General features: G+C 41.3%; 1 protein-coding gene across 2 annotated transcripts in view; it reads left to right on the forward strand.

The window, feature by feature from the left end:
- Positions 1 to 22,166, forward strand: part of KAT2B (lysine acetyltransferase 2B) — a 97,616-nt gene that overhangs the window by 53,911 nt on the left and 21,539 nt on the right. For both annotated transcript variants that reach the window (XM_036099149.2, XM_036099158.2), the window contains exons 6-11: positions 4,822 to 5,013; positions 9,844 to 9,950; positions 14,073 to 14,198; positions 16,486 to 16,622; positions 19,484 to 19,692; positions 20,739 to 20,865. In XM_036099149.2, coding sequence (XP_035955042.2) covers positions 4,822 to 5,013; positions 9,844 to 9,950; positions 14,073 to 14,198; positions 16,486 to 16,622; positions 19,484 to 19,692; positions 20,739 to 20,865 — 898 coding nt within the window. The remainder of the gene's footprint in view (positions 1 to 4,821; positions 5,014 to 9,843; positions 9,951 to 14,072; positions 14,199 to 16,485; positions 16,623 to 19,483; positions 19,693 to 20,738; positions 20,866 to 22,166) is intronic.

The following is a 22,166-nucleotide window of genomic DNA, read 5'->3' on the forward strand; positions in this document are numbered from 1 at the left end:
AGTCAGTGGAACATGCAGCTCTTGATCTTGGGTTCATGAGTTCAAGCCCCACGTTGGGTGTAGGGAGTACTTAAAAAAATCTCTATCTTTTAAACCCATTTGTGAACAATTGGCTAAGCTGAATATTTGCTAAAACCAGATCTCTGAAAGTATTTACCATTCTTAACAGAGGAAAAATTGTTTCATTGAGAAGGAGAATTAAATGTAAAGCAGCATGGAAGATATTACTGTATTTTAGAAAACAGTAAAAATACACTCTGTAGCATTTGGGAATTACCAAGAAATGGGTGGCACTTACAAATACTTAAGGAGTAGTAAAATTAGAAATGGAACTTTGAAATGAACAGGGGGGTTGAATCACAGCTCCATCCCTCCCTAGTTCTGTATGCTTTAGACCAGTCACTTCACCTCCTTGACCTTCAGTTTCTTCGTCTTTCCGAGTCTCATGACTACTGGGAGTGTTGTGTGTAGCGTCTGGCACACAGGACGGGTGCTAGGAAGATGCTAGTCATCGTTTTCCTCCCACACGCGTTGTTCTCTAAAACTCAGACGCTGCCAGTGTGGGACTCTTAAGCTAGAGCGTGTACAACTAAAGGGGACTTGTCATTATTTGAATATCACTTTAGAAACTAAAATAACAGGGAATAAAAGACAGTAGCAGATTCCTTTCTAGCTCAGCCTCTTGAGCCACTGTCCAAGGGCAGTAGAAGAGTGGAGTCTGACCGTGGTGAAGAGAAACCTTCTGAGAGACTGGAATGAATACACCCTGATGAGTTCTGAAACCTGCTAATTTCTAGGTGGAATGGAGACCAAGAGCCTCTGTTAATAATAAATAAGGAAATGAAGGTAGACGATGCTCACCTCCCCCACTTGCCTATGATCACGCCACATAGATGAAGAAAGGGAAGTACAGAGAAGCCAACCTGTGAAAATTATGAGAAGCAGTAATTGTTTCAGAGTAAAACCTCACTGTCATGACCACTTAGGATTTTAATAAACCACACTCCACTACAGCATGGTGTCTCACCAATACTCATTTTCTCAAAAATGGGTAATATTATAGGCTGCAGGCACCACCAGGTTTTATCTTGATGTGTAAGTGAACCTCAGGACCTGTAATGCTGGTTCAGCATATAATTTACAGCAGTTGTAGCAATTAGAACAAAGGGGCTGAACACTCCTGGAGCTTGTATGTCAGCATGAAAATGGGGTGAGATAGGATTCTCTGTGGAAGAGACCAGACTCAGAAAATGATTATTGCAGAGCTACCTGTGAAGATTTTCCAATTAAAAAATTAAGTGCAGATTGAACAGTAGAACTGCTTAAATGACATAATCCTCTCTGTTCTGAATAAAGGAAAAATATAAATATTTTGCATACTGAAAACATCTGACATTGTAATGTTAACATGTACTTAGAAGTAATAATTAATAGAAGTATATATCCCCTGGAAATCACTGTGGATTTAGAAAAAGATCTGGTTCAAATGTTTTGAAGTTCCCTGAATTTCATGATGGTGCACTAATGTAATTCCATGAAGAAATAGCCTGAAAATAAAGTGTCTGAAGATTGTGACTTTTTAAAATACATCTGACCAACAGAATCTGCTACTAGAAGCGTCAAATAATTAGTCTTAGATTCTGAATTGTGCAGACCTTCTGAAAGGTGTAATGGTCATCCCTATAGTGGGGAGATGTTTTGTAAGAATACAGTGCAAGTTGGATATAACTAAGTTGATTTTGGTGAAACAGTTGTATGTAACCGTTGTTCTGTGTTACTGAGCGTTCATCATTAGGCGTGTAAGTATAGGACAGTACACAGCAGGAGGCATGGAAAGAACAGTGGGCTATGAGGTAAGAGACCCAAGCCTTGAGTTGAGGTGCACTAGGACAGGTCACTTAATTCCTACAGACCTTAGGATTTTCATTCTAGCAAGTAGGATGACATGGTCTGTGCTCAAGTTCTCCAGTTCTGTTCACATTTTAAAGAAAGCAAGGTGGTTGCAAATCATCGTGATGCTGTCAAAACTCTGAGTTATTTGCATACATATGCCATTTTTATTAGGCATACAAAAATGAGTGAACTGTCCTTTCACTGCTTTTGAGAGGACCTGAAACCGGTCATTTAGGTAAAATCTTTTCCTACAGTCAAGTGTTTGGAGGAGTGTGTGTGCAGAGACGAGGCACACAAATTCGCATTTCTTCTTTCCATCCCACCACGCTCAGTGACCATGTCATTTATTAAAATAGCACCCAGACACCACACATTGACTCAGTCTCTGTCTTACCGTATCGTGCACCTTACAGATTTATAAAATGGAATTAATCTTAGAAGTAAAAACAAAACAAAGCTAAAAAGCATCAACTGTGGTCTATAAAATGGTTTTCAGAGGAAATGAATGGAAGCCTATTATTTGAAACATTTTACTAGACAATAACAGTCTGTGTTGCCTTCCCTTACCCTGGGAAGATTGCATGGCCTGTTAAGCACTTCTTTATAACACTTGATGATCTTACGGTACCTACCATTGCTGTAGCAGAAATGACATCAGTTTTAAATAGAGTATCGGACATCTGTGACCCCTCCACAGATGGAAATGCTCTTTAGACTCAAAATCAGCACCTCATAATGTGAGCCACAAATGTAATTTAAAATTTTCTAGTAGTTACATTTCAAAAAGTAAATAGGCGCAGGACATTAATTTCAATACTCTTTTATTTTACCCAATATATAAATATTATTTCACTGTGTGATCAATGTGAAAAATTATTAATGATGCATCTTTACCTTCCTTTGTGCTGTCTTTAAAATCCAATGTGTATTTTATCCTTATGGCACATCTCAATTCATTCCCTCAGTTTTAAATGGTTAAAGCTAAATGGAGTCCTACCAAAGCAGTAAAGTTATCTTTCATGGAAAAATATTTCATACTGTTTCCATTTAAAAGTAACTTTTAAACTGATTAAACTCCACTAAAAATTAAGCTCCTCAGTTGCACTAGCCACATTTCGTGTGCTCAGAGTTACATGTGACTGGTGGCCATTGTATCAGCACAGACAACAGAACATTCCCAGCAGCAGAGACGGCTGTTGGGGCAGTACTGGTCTAAATCCTGAGAATCTTTAATCTTCCAGTGCAGAAAATTGGACATATTTTTAACATTATAGTCGTGCGATGGCCCAAGTCTCGTGAAACTGAATTTCTGATTATTGTTTGTACCTTTAACTCTTAACGTTTGTCATTTCATAATTAGGCACTTGGGAGCTGGCCTCCCTTCAGCCCTGAATATCTCATAACCTCATTAAGTGGCCACAGACTAGCATCCAGCAAAGACTGGCCTCGAAGGTGATACAGTATATGAACTACAAAATAAATGCACTTGCTAACTTCTCTGCTACCGAGAACACTTTCTGATTTGACAAGATACAGTGACAACACTTTAAGATGCACATTTGGGTGTAAATTATTAAGACAGAAAAGCTGGGAGAAGTGTAGAAATAGTAGCAGGGTCTTAAGGTTAATTTTGAACTTAGGCAGATGAACTCACACTAATGCAAATTATCTTTCCGGAAGATGAAGCACCACAACCACTATCGCAGTCACACACACAAGGAAGATAGGAAGTGATACGGGATAACATAAAGAAAGCAATAAGCACGAGTTAATTACTGTTATTCCACTCTTTATTAAGGGTCTGAGAGTTCATCAGGAGCTTTCCATTAGCAGTTTGGACACATTAGAGCCCTCTGTCCCACTTTAAAGGAGATCAGGAAGGCGCACAGAGAGCAGAGGTGTTAATTTTTGGAAAGCAAAGGATGTTTGGCTCTGCTACCAAGGAATAAGGATCTTCTGAGCTTCTGAGCCCTGGTCTCGTGCCACCCTCTGACCCCCACTCTACAATGATGTGACTGGCTCCTGGGAATCTGAGACCTCACATCCTGGGAGACCATAAAGAAAGAGGGTCGATTTTGAATAAACTTTCATTCTCCAGCTTCTCTTGGCTGAGTGAGCTTTCTACATTGTATGCCCTACATAGCCAGTGTACCCCAGAACTGTGGTCAGATCTCAAGAAAGCCTCTGGTTTCCCTCTGGGCCTGGGCACTCATCCAGCTTTTTGTAATGCCGAAGTGCATTTTTAAGTTGGAGACAGTCGTTGAAAATGCACCTAAGTGACAGGTGGTGAAGCTTATTACTTCCTGCGTTTTGACTGAGTTTTGAATAGTCTTGAAGATCTTTATCTTTCCACCAAAGCTTCAGGGGTATGTGAGTGCTGTGTAGGCATTTTAAATTTTACTCAAGAAACGAGATGGTGGAATCCTGAGTCTTTCACAAGTGGGGCATCCTCAGCTTCCCCTTTAATTTCTTCTTTTATTTAAACTCCCGTTTATGTACCAGAAACTCGAATTCAGTATGCACTGTCCATACAGTATCTCCTCCCACGCGCGTACCAACCCAACGAAGTAGGTATTCTTGCTGTCCACCTTTTATAGGTAAGGACCTGGAGACTCAAGAACACAATTACATTTCCCAAGTCATGGCAAAGCAGGGATTTGACCTCAGGACTGCCTGACCGCAGGGCTCACTGCGCGATGCTGCAGAATGGAATGAGTTTCATGGAACTGGACCCCCCCATGCTCGTATATGGGCGGGCGAGCCACTCTGATTTCCGGGTTTCATTAGCTGGCAGGGATACTACGGCTTGTCATTGCAGACCTAGTTTCTTCTGCTGTGGTTAATGACAGGAGAGTGAGCATCATCGGACATTTTGGATGCCCTGGGGGTTTAAGGGATAGTGATGGAGCTTGTTCTCTCTTATCACAGGTGGCTGTGTTACTGCAACGTGCCCCAGTTCTGTGACAGTCTACCTCGGTATGAAACCACCCAGGTGTTTGGGAGAACACTGCTGCGCTCAGTCTTCACAGTCATGAGACGACAACTCCTGGAACAAGCGAGACAGGAGAAAGACAAACTGCCCCTTGAGAAACGAACTCTAATCCTCACCCATTTCCCAAAGTAAGAGAGCGCCCTTGCCTTGCCGGTCTTTGATCCTGGAGCTTGCGGTCGATAAACACACGCCAAAGCCTATACCAGTAACGAGACCAGGAATGCCAGGAAAGGCATCCCAGGGAAGAGGGAGAAGGGATCCTCTCTTTCCGCAGCTCCCTTTGTGGGTCTTCTTCGGTATTGCACAGCACATCTGTTGTTAGCGTGAATTTGCGTTGCCTGCAGGCATGACTCCCTTGGCCCCACCTCCTCCCACCTGGGTCTTTGTCTCTGGGTCTGCGGTGGGGTAGTGCTTTGTTGGGTGTATCCAGCTGCCAGGAAGCTAGAGGAGGATGGGGGAGAGTGGTAGAAGCAGTTTCCATCTACTCGGCAGGACACTCAAGTGGCTGGTTTTTTCTGTTCCACATCTCCAATCCTTTCTAAGCCTGGAGAAATCACTCCTGCCTCAGCCACAGTCAACCTGCCCCCTCACTGTTTGTAAACTAGACCCCAAGAGCGGGGCTGGACAGGAATAGAGAGGCTTCCTTCAGAATGATCTTTGTACCTCTCTACTCATTTTTTTGCAGAATGTACATAACTCTTGTGCACCTTGCTTCTTTTACCTGCTCCAACATACAAATTATCACTTACATATTTTTCAAGCGAAGGAAACGTGTTAAAGGAATAGGAAGTTGCAGTGTTGTATACCATGGGCCTTGGAAATGCATTTTCAGTGCTAAGAACCAAAAATTTAAACTAAAAGGCTGGCTGCTCATGAGAGGGGCTGAGGGTGCAGTTGCCGACTTTTCATGGACCAGCGACAGCAAGACATGGGTGAGACAGTTTATTCTGTGGGTGTCATTCGCCCAAACCAGCACTTGTCGTGGAGGAGGCCAAAGGTATCATTTGAAAGGGCTTTCTAGGTACGATAGAGGCTTCCTTCCCCACACCACTGAGAATTGCTGGTGTAGAGAAGAGAGTTTAAGAGAAGAGGTATTACATTCTTTAACCAAAGACTGATGATACCCTGTTTTAGTAGGGAAACTAGATTTTTATTATTACGTTACTGTTACGGGATTACCCAATTTGTTTCTCAGGAAAGATAGCTTTAATTTTTAAGATAAGTTCAGTCCAAAACAACAACAAAAATGGTTTTTTTTGATAGAAATTAACTGAAAATTCCTTTGCAGTTTAACACAAATCCTAAGCTGTAGGTAAAAGATGTCGTGGGTAATTCTGATGAGCTTTAGCTGAACGCCCAATGTTTGCACATAAATCCTAGCATCCTGAGTTTCAGTGTTTTCTTAAGGCAGCCAGTTCCTGAGACTGAGGCAACCATGAACATTCTGGTATTCTCCAGGGAAGAAGATACAGAAGTACTAGAGCTGCAGTTTGGGTGTTGCCCCTAAATGGGTTATGATCTCTCGGCATGCTTGTGTATTCAGTAGCTGCCTTTTGGTTGGTCTGAGCTCCTTGACTTCTAGATTGAGAGCAATTTTCTTATTTCTCTATTACATTTGCCACATAAGCAGCATTTTATATTTTTAGATTATGGTTGTCATTCTCTGTCTCTAAGCCAAGGAACAAAGAGGATGCTCCCCCTACCCCACCTTTTATGGTACATAAAGAGAAATTTTAATTACCTTACAGAGTAACAGATTTTTTTTTTCCCATAGCAAATTCATTTCACTTCTTGCAGATATTTGCTAATTATAGTGTATTATGTTCCTTCATCCCATAGTTCTGGCATGCTTATGCTGTTGAGTTAAAAAATCAATGCTGTTTTTTTGCTCTTCTCTATTACTAATGGTAGGGTAAAACTACCACCCACTTCTCCTTTTAAATCCCTTGTCATTGAATATGACAACATTGGAGCTGTTAGGGATTTATACCTCTAGCCTTGGCAGCAGAATCATGCATATGGAAGCTTGAGGTGCTGTTTGAGTCTTGGGCACTGTCTCAGAGTGAGAGCTGTACCAGGCCGCATACCAATCCCCTAGGTCGCTGTGATTCTCGCATGCATTTGCAGGGCTTACATCCTTATCTTCTTCCTCCTGGTATGTGCCCTTTCTTCCACTTGGCTTTAACTTGTGCCTTTCCTGGGGCACTTGGGTGGCTCAGTTGGTTAAGCATCCGCCTCTTGATTTTGGCTCAGGTCATGATCTCAGGGTCATGAGATGGAGTCCCACCTCTCAGCAGGGAGTCTGCTTCTCTCCCTCTTCCTCTTCCCCTCCCCCACCTTGCACTTGCACACGCTCTTTCTCTCAAATGACTAAATATTTAAAAATATATATATATGTATTAAAAAATAAAAACAAAACTTGTGCCTGTCCTCCCATCCACCAACTTACAAGGTTGTTTTTAGAAAGGTTTAGTACCTGTGTTTTCTCCTAGAAGTGATAAATGCACATGCTGGTGAAAATTTGGTTAAGAGAGAACAAAGAAGCAAAAGACCCGCCCCCTCCCCCAAAGCCCTACCACTCTGAACTACTTTTAGTGTTTTTAGATATTTCTGTTTTTCTCCGTGGATTGTTTTATTCTACGTACAATTTTGAATTGTATCTATACACAAAGCAAGCATTCTCTCATGTCATTGCACGAGACTATTCTTTACTGTAATGAAATAACTATATACAGATACAAAACACACACATATGTTTATATAGAATTATTTTTCCTTAATTAGTACTGGCATTCTTCCTTGGTGAGTCTCTCTGCAGGGCTTTGTGAAGAGTGTTCTGACCATAAAATTACTGATAGAGAAGGAGCCTGGAAAAGGAAAGGAAATTTACTTCTGTGATGAAGGGCAGTTGAGGAAGTCTTGAGGGCCGTGTAAGGTAGGAAAAGGAGAAGAGACCTCAAGCTCTTTCTCCTCAGCAAGATCAGAATGTGATCTCAGTAAGGATCTTACCTCCCACTGCTGTCAGTCTTTCTGTGATGGGTAAGAAACATACTAAAATGTTTTAAAACGTAAGGTAATGGTGGCTTGCTTGGAAGTAGAAGTGACTCATGCAGTTTCTATAAACCATGAATTAAACTATCGTGTGCGGCTGGGTACTCATTCAAATGGTACCTTGTTCTTAAATCTGAGGTTTAATTTGAACAGCAAGTAAGACGACCCCTAGGGCCTTTCCCCATCTATTTTCACTTCCACAAAACAAACCTCTCCCACCCCTGAAACCATTTAAAATCTTGCAGGCATTGATAAGCGAGAAAAATTGTGGTACTTTTAGTGATAGGGATAATGGTGATGATGATGATACAGATCCTTGATCCATTATCCAAAATCTTGATACTGATGTTTCAAAATTCAAGATTTAAAATATTTTGTAGAGGTAATATAACACTTACATATCAGAGCTCTAGGGGTAGGGGCAATCCCCCTAAATCAAATCCACTTGTAATTGTAAAAACTGTAAATAGTTTTATATATGTTCAGGTTAGATTGTTGCCAAATGGGTTATGGAAAATCTTTTTTTAAGAGCTTTTGGAATTCAGAATTTCAAGTGAGGGTAGTGGACTCATCATATTCAACCTTTATTACATCATTGCAGCGTGAACTTTGTGAGGGCAAGATGGTTGTTTTGTTCACTCTGTCTTCACAGCACCTAACACAGTCCCTGGCACGGGGTAGATGTCCAAACAGTATTTGTTGAGTGGATGAATGGAGCCACTTACGTGGGGTCAGGCACCATTTTATGCATGAACATTAGCTTATTTCTCATTATGACCCTATGCAGGAATTACTGTTGATATTTCTGTTTTATGGAATAGGAATCTGAGAAAGAGGAAAGCTAAGAATTTCTTCCAAGGATCACAGAAATTAAGTGGTGAGCTTGGCCAATGGATTCTAGAGCCCAAGCTCTTAGCCATATTTTTATATTCCTCCACTAGAATTAATGTGCCTTAAAAAGAGGCTTGTAGGAAGATATTCCAGTACCAGATGTGTAGATTTGTGTTGGTATTTTAATCATAGTTCTTCAATTTTGGTGTACATAAGTCTAAGGTACCTCATCAAAATTTAGTTACCCAGGCCTGTTCTCATGGACTCCGATTGAGTAAGCCCAGGTAGGGCTTAGCTATCTATATTTCTAACAAGATCTATCTCCAGGTCATTTCTGTGGGGGCCCCCAAACTTTGAGATCCATTTGGTTTATAACATGACAAGAAGTATAACATAGTAATCAGTCACCTTCTAATCCTAGCCCTGCAATTTACTGATTGTGGAACTTTGTGCTAGTTATATAATATCTGTGCTTTAAGTTTTTTCTTCTGTAAAATGGGTATAATAATGGATTCCATTTCATAGGTTTGTTAGGAAGATCACCTGAGTGAATAATACATCAAACACTTAGAACAGGGTTTGTCTGTAAGAGTTATATATGTCTGACAATAAAAATAAAATACGTCCCTCATTGGGTTGATGTGAGGATTCGATAAGAAGTTTATAGAATAGTGCAGACACATGGCAAGCACTTGATAACTATTAGCTATTGCGATGGATAATGACAGTGGTAATGACAGCTACGTAGATGGTGGAAATCTTGCTCTGAGGCTGAGGAATGCTCAGTGGAATGCATTCCTACTGATAGAACACTCTGTGCAGTCTATGTTGTGTCAGTCCGTGCAGAATCAAAAGAGAGTAAATTTGTAGAAATGAATTTCTTTATTTGAATATACCGGGAGCATCCACAAATCATCAATTGAATCATAATTCACAAGCGTATTTCTGAGTTGAAAGTGAGATACTGATGGTGGGGTGCTTGCCATAGATGGTTAGGGCTTTCATCCCTCTGGTAACATTTAATTAGTTTTTTAATTTTTTTTTTATCTTACTGTTGCTTTTACTCTTTTGCCTAGGTTTCTGTCCATGTTAGAAGAAGAAGTTTATAGTCAAAACTCTCCTATCTGGGATCAGGATTTTCTCTCAGCCTCTTCCAGAACCAGCCAGCTAGGAATCCAAACAGGTAAATTTCTTTTTGCATAAATCCGAGATCAGGAAGTGTTAGTCACCTCACTCTGCATTTATTTGTGTTTTTCATCAAAAAATTGAAGAACAGAGCCAGCAAAAAAGTAACACTTTGGCAAGTCTTGCATCTGCATCTCTGTTAATGAGGAGAGCAGGTGCAAATCAGTTAAAACCACTCCCCCTTGTACTGTTGGGTTTGCTTAGCTTGCACATTACGATTTTATATGAGATGTAAAATACCACACAGCTCAGCTCTGTAGTCAAATGCTGGCTCTTTTTTAAAGACACTTAAGGTCTCGGTCCATGGCCAGATATGCCCAGGAATCAATTCTTGGTTTGCTTTCTGAATCTGTGATGTCTGTTGGTGCATCAAGTTACTCTCATGGATGAAGGTAGGGTGTTGAGTGGAGAAGAGCAGGCTTGATTCTCTGGTCATGAGGTACTTCCCAGTGGGGCCAGAGCACCCTTGGCATTGCCTTGAGTGGCATCAGCTGGTATTTTATGATGAAGGAAGAGACTTGTGACTTCTGGAGTCACACTGATCCCAGAGAGAGGATCTGAATTGCTGCCTTTAACACTAGGAAGACTCTGGAGAAGTTTAGCAAGAGATGCCAAAGCAGTCATTTATATGTGGCCATGGGGAAAGAGAATGCAGAATTTTGATGTCAGAGTTTTTAGTATATCTAGCTCAGTGTGTAGTATTTTTGCCTCCAGCAAAAAAAAATTTTACGCACAGTAAAAGTCACCTTCTTGAGTATATGGTTCTGTGAATTTTGACAAACACATGCAGTTGTATAACCACTAGTACCATGAAAATACAGAACAGTGGCTTCACCCCAGGAAACTCCTTTGTAACCCTCTGTAGTCCATTCATTGCCCTACTTCCAGCCTTGGCAACCACTGATTTGTTTTTTGTTCCTGGAGTCTGCCTTTTCTAGAATGTCATATGAATGGAATCATATGGTACACCATTTTCTGAGTCTGACTTCTTTCACTCAGCATAATGCATTTGAGAAGGTGATTAGAATTTTTTTTTTCGGGGTGCCTGGGTGGCTCAGTCGTTAGGCGTCTGCCTTCGGCTCAGGTCATGGTCCCAGGGTCCTGGGATCGAGCCCCGCATCGAGCTCCCTGCTCGGCGGGAGGCTTGCTTCTCCCTCTCCCACTCCCCTGCTTGTGTTCCCTCTCTCGCTGTCTCTCTCTCGCTGTCAAATAAATAAAATATTAAAAATAAATAAATAAATAATTTTTTTTTTTTCATCTAGAGCCCAAGTTTGGATGTAAACATAATTAAATCCCTATAAAGCAGAGTACTTAGGGAATGAGGTAGTTTGGTTTGGATCAGATCCTTTTTGTTTGAACTCTTGTTTTTAGAGACTTGAGTTTTAGTGTTTACAGGACATATTCTCTGTGGTGGCTGGGCATATTCTCTGCATTGCTCTGTCTGTCCCCGTGCTGTTCACTTTATCTTTGTCTTTATCTCATCTGGTTTTCAAACGGCATCTCTCCCACAAACCCTTTCCTTATTCTTCCCATGCCTTCCAGCAAGGACTGGATCTCTTTTCTTCCAGACTTTCACAGAACCTTGACTATATCTTTCTTTGGTTCTCTAACTTGGTTGCCCAGTGGTGTCACCCATGGTGGTTAAAATAATAATGATTTCTGAGGCTTTTCCCGAGAGAGTGATGTAATTGGTCTTGCCTGGACATTGAGACTTTTAAAAGCTGCCCAGGTGATTGTGATGTGCAGCAATATTTGAGAAGTGCTGTGTCATACAGCACTTAACTCATGCTATCCTAACCCCGTTTTTCTTTAAGTCTTCTGTCTCCTCTGAGTGTGAGTCCAGGGTGGTGAGAGACTGTTTTGCCGCAATAATAATAATAACATACTTCCATTAAGCGCTTGCCTATGAAGTCTGCTTCATATTAAAGCCTTAGCACAAACCCTGACAAGTTGGTATTATTGTCCCCTTTATGTAGATGAGAAATAGAGACTGAGAGAGGAGCACCAAGTTGGCCCACATCAGAGCTGTGGAATTCCCTAACTGCTTCCCTGTAGGAAGAGCCAGACTCTGGCCAGTAGCACGCGCCACTGCTTTGGTGTGTGCTGCAGACATGCAGGCAGATGCTTGTGGGAGGAATGAGTGAAGAACACAGCTTCCTCCTACGGGCAGGGAGACACCAAAGCTGACAACCAGAGTTGACAACAGGGTCAACTTCGTTCTTTTCTGGAGGGCCTTCCCGAGAGGATTCCTCTCTTTGTGAAAACTTCCCTTGACCCTTGCCTGCTCAAAATGCCTCCCAGTCTGTTCAGCTTCCAGTGCATTCTGTGCCTTAGCGCAGGATGGGGAAGGTGGGCGTCGTCTCTGACTCTCGGGATTCCACATTTGTTTCTGTGACTAAGGTTGTAACCCGGTTGAGCTGTATTGTCCTCTTTAGTATTACCCAAAGCTGTCAGAAGCAGGCTGCCTTCTCCTGTTCTCCTGTAATTGCAGTGTTTCTCTGGGGGGAAAGAAGAGTGTAATCATCTACTTAATTGGCATGTCTGCACAGCTCTGCAGCTGTGATACATGACATTCATAAGGATGGCTCGCAAGTTGTGCAAGATACTCAGATGTCTTCAGAGTCACCGGAGCTTCCTCTTTGTGTGGAATCACTCCAGTGTACTTTGAGGTTCAGAAGGCCTGTTTCCTGGAAGCAAAGCCATGTAGCCTGGCACTTGAGGATATTCTGAGCGCTATGGATTGGTGTCTCTCTGTTGCTCCATTAACTTACTCCATCACTTTGTTGGCCGTTCGGAACGTCCTCTGGGGACTGAACTGTGGCTGCGTTGAAACTTAGTTGAACATTCTCTCTGGGCATCTGGCTGCACTGCCGTACTCTGTCCTGTACGTGACCAGTGCCACTGAGGATGTCTTGTGTCCTTCATCTGCTCTCACCCCACTAGCTAAAATCAGCAGCACACTAGCGAAGCGACATCCTATTCTTACAATGGCTTTATAAAACAAAACAAAACAAAACAGAAAAGTTTTTGATTTGTAGATACTCTCAAACTTACAGAAAAGTTACAAGAATAGGACAAAGAAATCTTGCATACTGCATAGCTTTTGCCCAGATTCACTACTTGTTAACATTTGGCCATATTTGCTTTATCTCCTCCTCTCTCTCTCTCTCTCTCTCTTTTTTTTTTCCTAAACTATTGGAAAGTTGCAAACATCATGCCCCTTTACTGAGCTCAGTGGTTATCTCCCAAGAACAAGGACATTCTCTTAATTCACAACAGTACAGTTATCAAAATAGGGAATTTAAGCTTGATGCAATATTATTATCTAATCTGTAGACTGTTTTCCATTGTGCCTCTTATCTCAAACATGTGGTTTATAGAATTTTTGTGCCCCATCAGGAGGCACATGATGTTGGCCTCTCTCCTTGTTGTCGGGATAAGCTTGATCACTTGGTGACGGGAGTGTTTACATGATTTCTCCGCTGTAGTGTTACCATTTTGCCTTTTGCAATAAAAAAAGTGTTTTTGTGGAGAGGTACTTTGAAATTATCCTGTCTTCATCAAAATTATACTCCCAAGGTTTAGCCTGCACAGACAGTTCTTCCCTGAATCAATTATTATATGCTGGCTGCCAAAATTTTTTGTTGTTGTTTTGTTTTGTTTTTGTTTTTTTTTTTCCCTCCCCAACATCCATCATTCCTTCCTTTTTATTTATTGGTATTCTCCTGTAAGGAAGACTTTCTCACCTTCTGCCCACTTATTTATTATTTTATCAATGTGGACTCAGATATCCTTACTGTATTCAATAGGCTATAATCTGTTACTTACTTTATTATCATGCTCACATTGGCCCTATGGCTTTTATTTTATTATTTTAATCAATTAATTTTTAAAAGAGTTTATTTTTAAGTAATCTCTACACCCAGTGTGGGGCTTGAACTTAAAACCCCAAGATCAAGAGTCCCATGCTCCATCCTCTGAACCAGGTGCCCCCCATGGCTTTTATTTTGAAGATGACTTGTTGTGGTATTGGGCAGGAATGGGATGGTTGCATGTGCACGTGGTTCCTTATTGCCTAAGGAAGGAGTCACCTAATACCTTTTTTTCTTTTTGGGGCCAGTTATCAGTCCACCTCCTGTAGCTGGGACCATTTCATATAATTCAAACTCATCTTCCCTTGAGCAACCTAATGGAGGGAGCACCAGTCCTTCCTGCAAAGGCTCTTCTGGGCTTGAGGCAAACCCAGGTAAGCTCTTAAGGGGGCATAAGAGAAGGCTATGATTTGCCATAGAAGTTCTGTTATCTGAGGAGTGCCAGAGGTAGATTTACTACAATTTGTGCACATCCAGGATTTTAATGGCTGGAAATCACTTTGAGCTGTATTGGTTAGTTATTCCTATGTAACAAAGCAACCAAAAATGCAGAGTCTTAAAACCATAATCATTTATTATCATAGCTCACTCATTCTGTGTTTCCTGGAAGGTGGCTGATCTCAGCCAACCTCATTCAGTCTTTGCTAGGCTTGCTCATGAGTCTACCTGTTGACCGGGGGCTCTGTCCTGGGCTTGGCTAGAACACTTAAGCTGGAGCATCTCTGTTCCATATATTTCTCATCCTCCTCCTGGGATCACTGGGCTTCTTTTCTTTTTTCTTGGGGCAGAATGTGTCCTTCTGATGATGGCAGAAGCGCCAGAGAACAAGTAGAAATACATACAGTTTCTTGAAGCCTAGACTCAGAACTGGTATACCATCACTCCTGCCTTATTTTGTCATCTAAGGCCAATTACATGGTCAAACTCAGAGTCAAGGGGTGGAGAAATGTACTCTACTTCTTTTGTAAGAGCCACAAAGTCACATGGCAGAGTGTGGATACCAGGAGGGTAAAGAATTTGGCCACTAATGTAATCAGTCATGCGGGCAAAAAAACATGTCTTAATCCTACAGGCATTTCACAGTTATAGAATGTTTTGAAGGTTGCATTTCTGTCCACGGGCTTGACATCAAACAAATCTGGGATATGACCAAAGTTTGACATTAAAGAAGTGGCATAAAAGAGGGAAAGAAGAAAATTTTAAGTGTAGGACCACATATTTAGTATACGTGCCACCATTTACTCTCTGTTACTTCCAAGGGAGACATCACTGATTAGTCCCAAAACTCTTTGCCAGTGAGCTTGGATGTAGCCTCAGATACTTTCTTATCATAACACTATTAGCAGTTTATCAAGTTTGGGGCATATTAGTTATAAACCTCAGCTACAGAATAAGTAGTTCATAGCATTACTCTTGGGGAATTGTGGAACTTGAAGGCTTCTTGGTCAAATGACTGAAAATATTCTCACCTTTAATAACAACTAAAAAAATTATAAAAACAAGAACTCAACAAAAGCCATTTAGTAAGTGACACATAATGTTTATGGAAGCATCTCATGTAGACAAGATACTTTACCTTGTTCTGTTCCTTTAACTAAAGATGGTGAGAATGATCTGTGGAAATGTGCTTAGTGGGATTCAGACATGAGGAATAATTAGATTTGAACATCTAATAAATTTTAATTATAAAAATAAATACATATTATGACAAGGAAAAAAAAAAGAAAGGAAAAGCCAAGCATGATAGTAGAAAGGACAAAAAGCCACCATGTAATCTAAGGAGAAAAATGGGAGAAAGTTTTGTCTTTGCATGGCCTTTCCCAGCATGTGACATGTTGAGAATGGCCCAGCTCACTTTCTGAGGTATCATTTTATGGCAAAAAAGCATTGTGAGAGGAAAAGAGGGTTATTTTATAATGAAAAAATTAAATTCACTGGCAAAATGAAACATTTCATTTGTGTATTTCAAATATATATAGACATATGCATAATATATCTATACATACACACACGTACACATACGTGAAAGAGATTCGACAGAACCACAAAGAGAAATAACCTAATCAACCAATAGTTGAAGGCTTGAAGCAACATTTCTGAGTAATTCATAGTTCAAGTGGACAAAGCTATCGTTAAGGATATAGAAGCCCTGAAAACACAATCAGTAAGCTTAATCTAATGGATGTACAGAGATCATTACTCCTAAAATCAGAAAATACACATTATTTTCAAGAAGACACAACACATTTACACATAATTGGTAGTATTTTACATTCTAAGGTAAGATTCAGAAATTTTTGATGTTTTATCATACGGACCATGTTCTTTGACCGCAAAGGGACTAAATTTAGAGATTAATAACCATGATAACTAAAATCACCCCTTGCATTTGCAAATGAACAAATACATGCCTTCATAATTCATATAGCAAGTTAAGAAATTATCATAGAAAATATTCAGAATGGATCTGTGGTTGGCAGTTATTGTGACCTCCTCCCTTCTCTTTCCCGTCTTCCATTGCCACCCCTTCCGTGGGTAAATGGAGAGTTGACTTCCATGCCCATCAGTGTTCACAGAAAATTAGTTGGATTAGTTGGCATGTATTACCTGCTTTGTGTTTAAGATCATCCATTGTTTGCCCTTTTATTTTGATCATCACAGGAGAAAAGAGGAAAATGAATGACTCTCATGCCTTGGAGGAGGCCAAGAAACCCCGAGTTATGGGGGATATTCCAATGGAATTAATCGACGAGGTCATGTCTACCATCACAGACCCTGCAGCAATGCTTGGACCAGAGGTCAGCAGGGTAAACCAGAGCAGCCCAGCCACCTGGTAGACCCCTTTCATTTTTCTGGCCACTCCAGCTGTTGGAAATGGGGGTGGTATCATTGAGAGATAGCGTGTTAATGCTATCCTGGTTTGCATTTAACCAGGTGGTCAGGGTGTGGAGGGTAAGACAAGCTGGTGGAGATGTGATTCCCCTTGATGAATATCACATTACAGGGAAACATACTAATAATCTCACACAGTTGAAAGCATTCCCACCTCCCTCAGCTCTTTATCTTAAAATATTTAAATCCTCATAAATGTTAGAAACATTTCATGATAGAGAACCATAGTTTCTTTTTTTTTTAAAGGTTTTATTTATTTATTAGAGAGACAGAGGTAGCAACAGAGATCACAAGTGGGGAGGAGAGGGAGAAGGAGAGGCTGGCTCCCCACTGAGCTGGGAGCCCAATGCAGGGCTTGGTCCCAGGACCCGGGGATCATGATATGAGCCGAAGGCAGACACTTAACTGACTGAGCCACCCAGGTTCCCCTGAGATCCATAGTTTCTTTATTTAGATTCACCAATTGTTAACATGTCACACTTGCATTACCTCTGTCTCTCTCTCCTATGAACCATTTGGAACCATTTCAGAATTCAATATAGATGTCACAACATTTCACCTCTATATTTACCTGTATTTCTTAAGATATAGACTACTCTTTTACATTACCGCAATGTAGTTACCATTAGAAAATTTAGCTAGGTTATATTTTCTAATATATGGATTGGCATACTACAACCAAATCTGGCCCACTGGCTGTTTTTGTAAATAAAGTATTATTGAAACATATTGTCTTTATCTGCCTTGCACTACAAGAGCAGATTTGAATAATTAAGACAGGTGATCTATGACCTGCAAAGCCTAAAATACTTGTATCTGACCCCTTTATAAGAAAGTTTGCTGACCCCTGGCCTAATGTATAGAGAGCCCGTATCTGAATTCCCCATATAACCTATTATGTCCTTAGAATATTTGTTCCTGTTGTTGAAGGGTCAGCCAGGGATCATGAATTGCATTTAGGTTCTTTCTCATCATCTCTTTAGTCTCCTTCAATCTAGAACAGTTCCCCAGTCCTTTTTTTTTTTTTTTTTTTTTAATGGCAGTGCCGTTGTTGAAGAATCCTGCTCACTAGTTTTGTGTAACAACCCCCTTTTGGATTTGTCTATTTACTCGTGATTGGATTCAAGTAAAGCAGTTTTGGAAAAGTTCTGTTACCTCATTGCATTACATCCAGGGGCAAGGCAGTTTAAGATGTTTCTGGGGCACCTGGGTGGCTCAGTCAGTTAAGCTCCGGGGTTGTGGGTTCAAGCCCTGTGTTGGGCTCCACGCTGGGCTTGGACCCTACTTTAAAAAAAAAAAAAAGACATTTCTGACAGCTTCAGGAAATGAAGAAATGGCTTGGAGATTATTTTGTAAAGTATCTTTTAAAGTTTTTTTGGTGTGGCTCTGCTACATCAGTTTTTAATTTGTCATGTTTCCTGAGATGTTTATTTTATGGTATTGGGGATAATTCAGAGAACTGGAATGTTTTAAGAGGAATAATCTTATTGTAAGATTACTCTTCCCATTTCCTGTTAGATATCCAGTCCTGGTATCTAATACTATACCTTTTGTGCACTTGTCTTTCAAGGATTTAGTAACTTCACAGATTAGTTTAGCTCAGTTTTTTCAGCTGTGAAGGGTGGATGTTATCACACATTTCAAAATTTGTTGGGTGGATTTGATAGTGTATTGGAGTTGGCGTGTACAACATGTACAAGGCAGTTGTTAAATTTTCAAGAATTTTGTAAGCTGGGTGTTAAATATGTTGGTAGCTTGAAATTCACTGCAGTCGCACCTGGTCACCTGGGCAGCCAGCTGCAGACCAGTGGGACGAGCAGGTGCTACCATTTGGGGCTTTTCTTCCCTGGGGAACTGTTGGCTTGGACATTTACCTGCACACCCCTGGGTGGATTAAATAGGGCGGAGAGCATAAAGGGCTGGCACAGGGCTGTGCTGCCAGCTGCGGTTGAGAGTGGGTTAGCAGATACCCTCAGAACAGATACCCAACACACTGTCCTCCAGAAGGAGGTGCTAATGCCATAAACGTGACTGTCACTGTTGGGACTGTGATGGGAATTTTGGGGATCGGTCATTCCGAGGCTCCTGTAAAGCTTAGCCAGATGGGATTCCTCCAAACCGGGGGTTAGCACACAGGCCAAATCTGGTCCGTTCTACCCCCACCCTCTTTTAAATAATGTTTTATTGGAACGTTACTACACCTATCTATCTATCTATGTATCTATCTATGTATCTATCTATGTATCTATCTATCTATCTATTTATTTATTTATGAGAGAGAAGATGCATAAGCGGGGGGGGGGAGGGGCAGAGGGAGAGAATCCCCAAGCCGACTCCCCACCGAGCACAGAGCCCCATGTGGAGCCCTGAGAGCATGACCTGAGCCAAAATCAAGAGTTAGACACCTAACCAACTGAGCCTCTCAGGCACCGCCCCCCATCCATTTATGTATGTCTGTGTCTGCTTTCACACTACAACAGTGTTGACTAGTTGCCACGGAGACCTTATATTTACTATATGGCACTTCACAGGAAGGTTTGATGGCTCCTAATCTACGCCAAATATCCATGTACACATACAATACTCCAATCTCTCAAAATGCTTTACCTCTCTTTTCCATTTTGTTTTTGTAACTTGTTTATGTTGTTTGGGTCCCTGAAAATCCACAAATGTGTATCTTATTAGAACAAATAAGAGAAGCATGGAGATGTCCCATCCCCATTGTCTTAAGAGAAGAGTTCTGTGTAATCTTTCCTGTCTCCTGCAGACCAATTTACTGTCAGCACATTCAGCCAGGGACGAAGCAGCAAGGCTGGAAGAGCGCAGGGGTGTGATTGAATTTCACGTGGTCGGCAATTCCCTAAACCAGAAACCCAACAAGAAGATTCTAATGTGGCTAGTCGGTCTCCAGAACGTGTTCTCACACCAGCTGCCCCGGATGCCAAAAGAATACATCACACGGCTTGTCTTTGACCCGTAAGTGGTACTGGGCTCTTCTTTCTTATTTCCTTTTTAAAATGAAAGAGGAACCACTCAGATAGTGGAAGTAAGCCAGAGTCAGCTACTGAATCCTGCTGCCTTTTGTCACGCTGGGGAATACAGAGCTACATCAGGATACTTGCCATGACTAAAAGCAGTAAGATGAATTTTTCAACAATTCATACATTTCTTTGTTAATAATAATGAAGCTCTATATTTTAAGTTGCTGGTGATTGTCCTATGGTTCATTCATTATAGCAGTGAAGAAATATAAGCACCAAGAAGATGTCCTACTTTTTCATAGTCAAAACATTCTTGAATTTGGCATCGTAACTAGGTACCACTGTTGCTAGGTCTTAACTTAGGGAAAATTACTGGGATATCAGACAGGTACATTTGAAAATCCGTTGCTTTAAATAAAACCCAAACACCAGAAAACCTAAAGTTCTCTAATTGAATGTACTTGAACGTATATAGCCTAGCAACCTATGTGGAATGTGATCCCTGCATGTGACAATTCAGAGTGACGCCTGAGACAGAAGTTCTGACAGGATTCTGTAACGCAGGGTTTGGCAAATTGTATGTGTGGATTTTGTATTCTCTTCCATAATGTTTCTGTAATGTTTTTGAGTCAGAGTAAACCTTTCAGAAACATGTCCCACATTTGTCCATGACTTAGCGCTTTCCCTCCAAACCTGTACTGTGGGTCCCTTGGCATTGAGTGTACCACTGTTCCAGTACCAGTCAGCACCTCCACACATACTCTGTTCTTTACCTATAAACCTCAGACCCTTCGAAGGCGGCCGGCATTTTGTTGTGATGGAAGCCCCCATGAATGAAGTCTTGTGCAGGCGAGCTTGCTCTAAAAAGTCCACATTAAGAATGTTCTACCGAGATAGTGTCTAGATAAAGGAGGCTTCCATAGAAACTCAAGAAAAGCACTCCCCTCCTTTCCTGTTTGGTTAATAAGGAACCCCCCCTCCCCAAAAGTATTTTTATATAACCAAAATAGGTAAAACTTTGCCATAATCTTATTGTTTCAGGAAACACAAAACCCTTGCCCTAATTAAAGATGGCCGTGTTATTGGTGGTATCTGTTTCCGTATGTTCCCATCCCAAGGATTCACAGAGATTGTTTTCTGTGCTGTAACCTCAAATGAGCAAGTCAAGGTAAGGGTAACCCAAGGTGTTAGAAGAAAAACAATGTGGTGCTTCTCACTAAAGCTGTGGAGCCTGGGCAGGTCTATCTCTCTGTGCCACGTCCACAGAAAGTTTGAAGTGGAGTTCAGGACTTTCTGAGAAGAGTCCTCTTGCTGAAAATGTCTGTGCATATGTGTGAAGAGAGCAAACGGTTCCACATCCCAATAGGTCAGGTTCTACCAGGGCTTTGTTGGGTCCTGGGGCAAGGTACAAGGACACCACACAGCCCCCAGTGCAACTGAAGGATAGTCTATGACAAGTGAAGGGAGGTTTGAAGATAAATTTCACTGTTCATTGTGAATTTAAACATGCACACGCATACACACACACAGCCAGTGACACTGAACCACCAGAAAGGATACGGTGAGATGTGGGTTACATGACTTAGGTGGCTTACATTTAAGAAAGATGTCTTATGGCTTTGTCCTTAAAAGGCGGTCATGGGCTAAAGAAATTCTATAAAGGAAGTCATGAAAAATTTGAATAAATTTATGATTTAGTTTTGGAAGTATTCATGCAGGGTTTGGAATGTGGGTTTTTTTTCGTATGTGTGTGTGTCTGTGTGTCTACTTGACCTTCCCAGTTGTCCTTGTCACTGGTCCCTTCGTCCCCAGGAGCTAGGCTGTTCCATTGAAGCTGCAGCTGGTGTTGCAGTAGGACTGGAATAAAGTGTAGACTCTCCATCGGCAGAAAGACCTCTGGTCTAGTGTCTCTTGTGTTTTCTTCTCTGCTGCCGCTTTTAGGAAAACAGAACCAGGAAAAATGTCTTTAAACTATTACTCATTTGGTATTTTGGGAAGCCTAAATAGTGTCATGCAGAACTAGGGCAAACGGTGGAAAGATAAGTAGCTCAGGATTAGGTAGCTGCTGAGAAAAATGACTGGAAAGTCTAAGGTAGTGTTACCTAATGAAATATAATGCGACGTGCGAATGGGAGCCATGCGTGTAATTTTAACTTTCCTAGGGCTACGTTAAAAAAAAAAAGGAAATGGGCAAAGTTAATTTTGAAAACATATTTTATTTTACCCACCGTATCCAGAGAGGTGTCACTGCACCAGCAGGTACTCAGTCAGGGCACAGAGGATTACTAATGAGACATTTTATACTGTTTTGTCTTCAGTTTCTGGAATGTAGGGTGTGTTTTACACTTCAGCACATCTCAGCTTGAACTAGCCACGTTTCCGGTGCTCACTGGGCACACGTGGCCAGCGCTCCCGTATTGGGCAGTGCAGGGCTAGGGACAGGGTCGCCTTCTCCAGCTGCAGAGAACC

This window comes from Halichoerus grypus, chromosome 1, assembly GCF_964656455.1.
Source record: "Halichoerus grypus chromosome 1, mHalGry1.hap1.1, whole genome shotgun sequence".
NCBI lineage: Eukaryota > Metazoa > Chordata > Mammalia > Carnivora > Phocidae > Halichoerus > Halichoerus grypus.